The sequence below is a fragment of the Gracilinanus agilis genome, chromosome 4, assembly GCF_016433145.1.
Source record: "Gracilinanus agilis isolate LMUSP501 chromosome 4, AgileGrace, whole genome shotgun sequence".
Lineage (NCBI taxonomy): Eukaryota > Metazoa > Chordata > Mammalia > Didelphimorphia > Didelphidae > Gracilinanus > Gracilinanus agilis.
Window position 1 is genome coordinate 289449812 of NC_058133.1, and position 9771 is coordinate 289459582.

Genomic DNA, 9771 nt, shown 5'->3' on the forward strand with positions numbered 1-9771 from the left:
AAAGTTACAAAGAATACAATTATAAGTAACTTGGGTTCGGGTCCGAAGTCTCAAGGTAGTTTCTTCCCTGATGAGCATCAAAGTCTTTTATAGTCTATAGAGTGAAGTTTGAGATCTAGTCCAAAATTGCAGCTGGCTCTCATTTTTGGATCACCTAACAGGATTCCTAGTAAGTCAAGTCACTTACAGAGAGGAGAGAGAATGGCAACTCACTTCAGTGGGGTCTGTGAAAGCCAAGGTTTTCTTCAATCCTTTGTAACAGACTAGAATCTTACAGAACTAACTCAGGAGACCCCATTATCAAGAGGTAAGCTCAGTTTGGAGTAGACTTGGGTTCAAATCTCACCCCTTATGCCTATTTATACACGTACATTTTTTAAACCCTTTCTTTCTGTCTTAGAAACAACTCTAAGACAGAAGGGCAAGGGCTAGACAAATGGGGTTATGTGACTTGCCCAGGGTCACCCAACTAGGAAGCATCTGAGGCCAGATTTGAACCCAGGTTCTCCTTACTCTATGCCTGCCAATCTAACCACTGTACCACCTAATCTGCCATATGTATGTGACTGTGGGCAAATCAGTTAACTTCAATGTGCCTCAGTTTCTTCATTTATAAAATGAGGGAGTAGGAATATATTGCTTCTAAGACACCCCCCAACCCAACTCTAGATCTATGATCCTATAAACATTTTTTCTACCCCAATTCTAATTTTCCCTCTGTAGTATGGGGAAGGACAAAAGAATTCCTAAAACTTAATAGTATCTTCCATTTAATAGTATCCTTATTTGTCAATGTCCTTTCATCTACATCATTTCAGTAGAACTTGTGTAACAAGCCATTATGTGGGGGTGGCTCAGGGGATGGAGAGCCAGGCTGAAGACAGGAGGTCCTGGGTTCAAATATGGATTCAGACACTTCCTAGCTGTGTGACCCTGGGCAAGTCACTTAACCCCATTGCATAGCCCTTCCCAATTTTTTGCCTTGGAACTAATACTCTTGATTCTAAAATGGAAAGTAAAATATTTTTAATTTTTAAAAAATTATCTGGAGGTCAAGAGACTCAGCCAAAGTCACAGAGCCAGAATGCTAGTTAAGGGCAGAAGTAGAGTTTTAGTTGAGGTCCCAACTCTTGCATCTAACACAATTTGCACTGTTTGTAATTAGTTTTAAGGCCGGTAAAGTACTTTTCATGCCAAATCTCACTTGAGCCTTACAATAACACTGAGAGGAAGGTATGGACCAAAGCAGTTATTCTCCCTAGGTTTCAGGAGGCCAAGAGACTTGTCCATGGTCACACAGCTGTTCAAGCAGGAGTCCTCAAAGCAAATGTATGCCAGGTGGTAGGAAGACCAGGGAATTTTGAATAATTTTACAATTAAAAAAGTTTACAAATAATTTGGTTGAACATATGATTTTCCTTATCCAGCCTATGTAGCATGATGAATATAATATTCCCCAAATAAATAAAACTTGGCTATTATTAGCCACTGTTGTTCTGTCAGGTCGTGACTCTATGGACCATCCTGTTTATGGGTTTTCTTGGCAAAGATACTAGAGTGGTTTGCCATTTCCTTCTCCAGGGGATTAAGGCAAGCAGAAGTTAAGTGACTTGCCCAGGGTCACACAGCTAATCAGTGTCTGAGTCTGGATTTGAATTCAGGTCCTCCTGACTCTAGACCTCCTGCTCTATCCCTGGAGCCACCTAACTGCCTCCTATTATTACCCATTTGTTGTTGTTATGCTATCATTTCAGTCATGTCTATCTCTCAATGACCCCATTCATGGTTTTCTTGGCAAGGATGCTGGTTTGTCATTTTGTTCTCCAGCTAACTTTACAGATGAGGAAACTGAGGCAAACAAGGCTAAAGGATTTGTGCAGGCCTACATAGCTACCAAGTCCCTGAGTTTGAACTCAGGTCTTCCTGACTCTGGATCCAGTGCTCTATCCCCTGAGCTATCTAGCCACCTCCTATTATTACCCATATTCACTCACAAAGCACTCAACAAAAGCCACCACTCTTGAAGAAGGGAAATGACCTATGTCTAAGACTCCTGTACTGCTACCAACTTAAATGTCCAGAGTGCCACCAGTCTTCGTGGTGCAGAATATTAAGCCATCAATGAAGAAAAATTTGAAAGCCACTTTGTTCGAGGCAGAATTCAAACCTGGGTCTTCCTGACTTTGAGAACGGCATTCTCACCACGATTAAATGGTACCTCTCACCACAACTGCACACAGCTTCCCAAACTACAGATGCCTAAAAGGACCACCATTAACAACCCACCACTGCTTTTGCCCTTTGTCTTCTTTGTAATACTAATCTTTACCTGCAGGAAAAAAAAAATCTGTAAAAGTAGGAAGATTTTTAAAAATCAATTTGGAGGCATCTGTCCTATTGGAACTACCTGCCTCCCATAATTAAATCTGCATAACACTTTTTGATTTTTTAGAATAGTGATTTAAAAATGTATTATCTCATATGATCATCAGAAACTCTCCACAACTACTTGTGGAATTATCCTCATTTGTAACTGAGGAAATTCAAAGTGCAAAGAAGCTAAGCAAAATCATTCAAAGTCACTCAACTAGCTAGTGGCAGAGTTCACACCACAACCAAACCTCCTGGCTCCAGATCAGTGCTCCGTCTGCTTTACTATGCTGCCTCAGTTGCCTCATCTGTACAATGGATATCATTAGCATCCTACAATAACTACCTTATCATACTGATGAGGATCAAAGGAGAGCTTGTTGGAAGCCTTTCTTTCTTTCTTTTTCTTTATTTTATCTTAATAACTAATTTCCACAAAAGTTTTCCAAAGTGATATGATTCATGTTATCTCCCTCCTTTCTTCCCTCCCCACTCCTGGAGTTGACAAGCAATTCAGGCTGGACTATATACATGTATTATCAAGCAAAACACATTTCCATATTACTCATTTTTGTAAGTGAATAATCTTATAAAACCAAAACCTCAAATCATAAACCCAAATAAACAAGTGGAAAAAATCATATGTTTTCCTCTGTATTTCTACTCCAACAGTTCTTTCTCTGGAGGTGGATAGCTTTCTTTTTCAGAAGTCCTTCAGAATTGTCTTGGATCATTGTACTGCCATTAACAACAAAGTCTACCACATATGATTGTTCCACAATATTGTAGTTACTGTGTATAATCTTTTCCTGGTTCTGCTTATTTCATGTCGGTCTTTTCAGCTCTTTCTGAAGTTATCCTTTTCATCATTTCTTGCTGCCCAATAGTATTCCATTACCATTATATACTACATTTTGATCAGGTGTTCCCCAATTGAGGGACATCCCTTTAGTTTCCAATTCTTTGCCACCACAGAAAAAGCAGCTATAAATATTTTTGTATAAACAAGTCCTTTCCCATTTTTAAAAATCTCTTTGGGATACAGACAGTAGTAGTATTACTAGATCAAAAGGTCTGCATTCTTTTATAGTCCTTTGGGCAGCTTGGAATTCTTTAAGAAATCAGAAGGCACTATATAACCAAGATATTTTAAAATCTAATTTTACTAGCATTCCAAAATCAACTGCACTTAATATATAGTCACACTAAGGATAAGTTGAGAGTGCCAGCAATAAGAAGAGTCCAAAAAGGGAACTGGGCTCCCTCACTGGTGGTCTTTAAGTAAAGGCTGGATGACTACTCTTTGAGTATGTTATAGCGGGGATTCTTGGTCAGGCACAGACTGGATAAGATGGTCTCTGAGGTACTCCCCTTCTCTGATAGTCTACGATTCTCCTTCTCTGCTCTAGAAGATACCTTATATTTACACTGTATATATCTTGTATGTGGATCAGTTCTGATCTGGTCACAGACAGTTGGTAGCTGTATGACCTCAGGCAAGTCACTTAATCCTCTTGGCCACAGTTTCCTCCTCTGTATAATGGGCTGGAAAAGGAAATGGCAAACCACTCTTTGCCAAGAAAACCCCAAATAGAGTCAAAAGGAGTCAGGCACCAGTAAACAACAAACAACCTATCTTGGATGTGTATAATTGTTTGCATTTGTCTTCTCCATTACCATGTGAGCTCCTTCAGGCAGGAATTGTGTTTATCCCTTTCTTTGCATCCCCAGCCCTTAACATAGATAGCATCCATAATGTAGTAAATGCTTAATGAATGTTTGTTGATTGACTGGTTTATGTTGAAGATGGGGGGAAAAGAGGTATAAAAACTTTTTTAGCACACACAATTAAGGATCATAGGATTTAGAGCTGGGGAGAACACTGAATACAATCTGCTGGACCCCCATCATTTTACAGATAAAGAAAAGGAGACCCAGAGTGGGGAACTGACTTGCCCCAAATCACAAAGTCAACAAGTGACAGAACCAGGATCTAATCCTCGGCCTGATTCCAAATTCAAGTACTCTTCCTCTCTTTTTCATATATTTAAAACTCTCGTCTTCTGTGTTAGAAGCTATACAAAGCATCACTTCTAAGGTAGAAGAGGTGATAAGAGGAAGGCAAATGGTGACTTGCCCAGGGTCACACAGCCAGGAAATAGCTGGCATGGGTGGGAAGGCCCAAGGTCCTAGTCATCAGTAGGGAAGGGGCGAAGCTTACTTTTTAATGGCAATCAGTTCTCCAGACTCCAGACTTCTTCCTAGGAGGACAGAGCCGTAGGTGCCATCACCAAGCTGCTTGATCGTCGTATATCTATGCATGGTGTGCCCCTTCTGGCCGTCTGCTCATCTCAGTGCTGAGACTGCTCCTTCCTGTCATGGAAGCAGCAGTTCTCCCCAGAATGCAGCCACACTTTTCGATGACAGCACCAGCACAAGGTATTCGGGATGGCGTGACAGTCTCTCAAATGCATAGTTTCCAGGCTCAGTCTTCTGCCTGCTGGGGAAAAGGAGAGAGGACCGTGAAGTCTATCACATTGTCAGAGATGTAGGTTAGGAGGCTTCTTTTTTTTTTTTTTTCAGCTTAAATAAAGTCCTCCCCCCCCCCCATTTTTTACTAGAGATACCAAGATGTGGGGAAAGAGCATGCATTTTTTTCATTGACTCAATAATGAATCGGCTCCAATTCAATATTTTTCTGATGACTAACACATTCTGTTCAGGCCAGGCTGTCAAATACACTGACTGAGAATAGCTTTGTGAAAGGGAGCTAAGTTTATCAATGTAAACACACAAGCCCAGAAAGGCTAAATTTAAAGTTCTCAGACAAGATTTTGAAGGAAATTACCCACGCTGCACAAGCTATTTATGGGGGATAGGCAGGATGACTTTTACTATTAGATACTCACTAGCTAAGCAATAGACTAGAAATATAAAGATTGTGGCCAAGCTGTTAAATCCCTCTGGCCAAGTCATTTTAATTGGTAAATCTGGGAGAATACAGCAAGTCTCAAAAGTTTTAGTGCAATTTTAAGCTTTAAATGCAAGGGGATTTATATGCAAAGGACAACTAGGTGACTTAGCAGAGAGAGAGAAAACCAGGCCTGGATATCAGAAGTTCTGGGTTCAAATCTGACCTCAGATACTTCCTAGCTGTGTGACCCGGTCACTTAATCCCAGCTGCCTAGCTCTTACTGTTCTACTGCCTTGGAACTGATTCTAGGTATAATTCAAATACAGAAAGTAAGGATTTTTAAAAAAGTTAATAATGAAAAAATGCTTTGACTGTATAAGTATAATGGGTATTGTGCTTACCTTCTCAATGGGTAGGGAGTAGAAGGAAGGAGAAAACGTGGAACTGAAAATAAAATGAAAAAAGTAATTCAGATAAAAATAAATTTAATCAATCAATCAAAAAGCTTTAATAGAGACTAAGCTATTTAATAGCTACTAAGACCAAAAATCTTAGTGTAACTTTAAGGTATAATAGTTATTAAAGCTTAAAACTTCATAAAGGGGAAAAAAACCATTTAATAAGTATCTACTTTGTGCCTGTAACTGTACTAAACATCTTACAAATATTATCTCAGTTGATTTCTACAATAACCCAGGGAGTTAAGTGTTATTATCACCATTTTACCCCGAAGAATGAAGACGAAATGATTTATCCAGGATCACATATCTAGTAAGTATCTCAGGTTGGATTTGAACTCAGGTCTTCTTAACTTCAGCGGTAGCACTCTATTCATGGGGTCACCTAGCCCTACTTTTGGTCCCAAAGACTTTTGAGACACCCTGTGCACCAGTCTCCCTAGAGACAGTGGGCTATGCCCTTGAAGTCTAGAGTTATTAATTTAGCAACTTTAGAAAAGTCACTTAACATCTATTAGGCTCAGTTCTCTCATTTGGAGATAATAATATTTACTCTACCTAGCTCACTTGACAGTTATGAGAAATGTATTTTGCAAACCTTAAATTATAATAAAAATGTGAGTTATTGTGCCTACAGAGATAGAAATATTAGGAGTAATAATTCATTGAAATGGCCCGAAATACCATTTTGCAATTTGATGTTATACTTACTAGGAAAATTACTGAATGAGATCTATAATGTATGTGTATATACAAATACATACACACCACATACCACACACACACACATACATCCTTTGACTCAGTGATATCTTTACCAGGCTTATATCCCAATGAAGTCAAAAATAGAGAGGAAAGTTTCATATATTTAAAAAATGTTGCAGCAGCATTTTTTGTAGCAGCAAAATGCAAGTAAAGAATGGTGAATGGATAAATTAATCATGATATAGGAATTAGTAGAATATTATTAGGCTTAAAAAGACATTATACCTATGAAGAATTCAGAGAAACCTTGAAAGAAGTATATGTACTGATGCAAAGCAAAGTAAGCAGATTCAGGAGAAAATTTACACAATGACCATAATAATGAAAAAAACAAAAAACAAAAAACCACACACACTGAAAGAGGAGTACTCTGATCCCTGCAAGTGACCAATCCAGACTTTCCCTAACAGTAAACTGCACCTTCCACTTGTTGTGAGGAAGATTAGTTAGTAATTAAGTATTAAGGATGGATCTAGCAGGAAGGACTGGAGCATTCCAAGATGGAATGAAGGAGCAGGAAGTTGCTTGTGCTCTGAGAGAGACTCCATTAGTGCTGGCACAAACTGTTGCCAGCCCTGGGAGATCTCAGACCTGCACCCTGATTTCCCTGGGATCCTGTGTGGTGGTGGTTTCTAACAAGTGGACAAGACCTGCAGAGCAGCACCAAGAGGAGGAGAAGTTTGGGATCTGGTGGACAGCATCTCAAGCACACTCTCTCTACTTGGATACCTTGGACCACCTTGGCTTTTGGCATCCTGTGATCATCTGTGGATTACCGTGAGAACCCCAAAGCCACCCTCGGATCCATTAGCTGTGCTGCTCAAACCTGGCTGGAACCAGGTTTGAAGGAGCCTCCCAGAGACTCCATTACTGCTTCTTTGAGCCTTGCCTGCTTAGGTCACGAAGATTAGAGAAGTTAAGTCCTCCCCTTGCCCTGTGGTTTTGCCTTTTAGGTTTTAAGTATAGAATTCTCTATCCCACCTTTATTTAGTTGAACATAATTAAACCTGTTAAAACTTTTAACTTGCCTGCTGGTTTCAAAGACTCTGGCCTAGTGGTGAGCTGGGTAGCAGTTGGCCAACAGCCACTCTTGTCAGTTAGGAGCAGCTTAGCTGTGTACTCTGGTCTCCTTATCCTGGTCCTGTCTCTCCTTCAACCCAGTGTGTGTGTACCCACAATCATTTAGATTATATTTTAACATCCCTGCCTCCATCTTTTTTTACACTCTTCGCTGAAAGGTAGTAGACCCTTGGGGTGGAGTATGGTACGAATTCACCTGGGATATGTTGGTAAATACTTAGCAACTAGACCTCAGGGAAAAAAAAAGTATTACTATAGATTTAAAAATTTAATCTACATTATTCATCATTTATCCATAATTTCCTGAAGTCTAAACAATTAACAAAACAATAAATCAAATCATGTTTTTTAGCATTTGCTGATTTCTAAGGTGTAGTTGTTTACACTGAAAAGATTTTAAACTGCTCTATGAGCTGGTTCCAGTAAATCACAGCATACATTAGGCAGGGACAATGTATTGTTTTCTTTTTGCTTAACAAAACTATAATTTCTTTGTAATAAGGAAGGATCCAATGGAAGTTGGAGGGAAGTTCTTTGGGAAATGAGTCATATAAGAAAGAAAAAAAGCATCAACAAAATGTCTTTTTAAAAATGGGGGTTCCGGGTTAAGATGGCGGCAGAGTAAGAAGCAGCTCTAAACCTCTCCTGACCGAAACACACAAAACTCCTCAAGGGGACATAAAAACAAGTCCAGACGAACGGAGGAACCCCACAACAGGGCACAGCGTGGAAGGTACGTGGAATCGAGACATTTCCAAGCTAAAAAGGGCTCTCACTCAAGCGCAAGCTGAGCAACCGCCCCACCCCCAACCCCTCCACACTCACCTATAGCTCCGAACCCAGCTAAAAAGAAATAGAGCAAGTTTGGGGCACCCATCGAGTCATCAGCAGCTCCGGGACCTGTTCCTGAGACCAGCAAGACTTAGGACCCCATTAAGTCAAGAACGCACGCGAAATTTGAGCGCGCGCGCGCGCGCGGGAGCGGACGCTGGGAGCGGAGCGCCAGCTGAGCAGAGGCTTGGGTGCCAGCTGAGCAGAGGCTTGGGTGCCGGCTGAGCAGAGGCTTGGGTGCCAGCTGAGCAGAGGCGTGGGTGGAGGCAAACACAACCAGGAACTAAAGCCCAAGTGGGGAACCAGTGCAGACGGGTATACGACTGTGGAAGTAGCTCCCTGAGACTTGTAAAGAAACCTCCTGCAGAGGTTCAAGCAAGGGAATCCACCAGGGGGCTCGACCTTGGAAAAAACTAGAAATCAGTCCTCAGGAGCCAATAGATCTCAGACAGACACTGAGAGCGAGGATAAACCTGAGAAGCTGCTGGGCTAATGATGGCTAACCAGTTACAGGAAATTCAGAAGAGAAAGAATAATAACAAAAAAAAGAAGTCTTTAACACTCGACAGCTTCTACACAGAGAAAATCCAGACAACCGAGCAAACAGAGGAGGAGAACAAACAACCATCCAGACCCTCCCCAAATAAGGAAAACTCCTCACAAGCTATGGACGAGTTCAAATCTGAGATCTTGAGGAAAATGGAAGAGATCTGGCAAGAAAATAACAGCTTAAAAGGTAGAATCTTGCAGCTGGAAAGCGAGGCTCAGAAACCAAATGAACTGATAAGCAAATTGAACACAAGAAATGACCAGATTGAAAAGGAATACCAAAAGATTATGGCCGAAAACAAGAAGATTATGGCCGAAAACCAAAAGATTATGGCCGATTACCAGAAGCTTATGGCCGATAACCAAAAGATTATAGCCGAAAATCAATCCCTAAAGGCTAGAATTGAGCAAGTAGAAACTAATGATCTCTCAAGACAACAAGAACAAATAAAACAAAGCCAAAAGACTGAAAAAATAGAAGGAAACATGAAATATCTCAATGAGAGAGTGACAGACCAAGAAAACCGGTCTAGAAGAGACAATTTGAGAATAATTGGTCTTCCAGAAAAACCAGAAATTAATAGAAACCTGGACTCTATACTAACAGAAATAATTCAGCAAAATTGCCCTGAAGTCCTACAACAAGAGGGCAATATAGACATTGAAAGGATTCATAGAACACCTGCGGTATTCGATCAAGAAAGGAAAACACCAAGAAACATCATTGCAAAATTCAAGAGTTTCCAAGCAAAAGAAAAAATCTTACAAGAAGCCAGAAAGAAACAATTCAAATATCAAGGAGCA

At 40.4% G+C, this 9771-nt stretch overlaps 1 protein-coding gene across 1 annotated transcript in view; it reads right to left on the reverse strand.

The window, feature by feature from the left end:
• The window catches only part of CILK1 (ciliogenesis associated kinase 1), a 73300-nt gene extending 68146 nt beyond the window's left edge, over window positions 1-5154 (reverse strand). Inside the window, exon 1 of the mRNA XM_044673407.1 lies at window positions 4592-5154. Coding sequence (XP_044529342.1) covers window positions 4592-4692 — 101 coding nt within the window. The 5' untranslated portion in view covers window positions 4693-5154. The remainder of the gene's footprint in view (window positions 1-4591) is intronic.
• Window positions 5155-9771: the final 4617 nt, after the last annotated feature.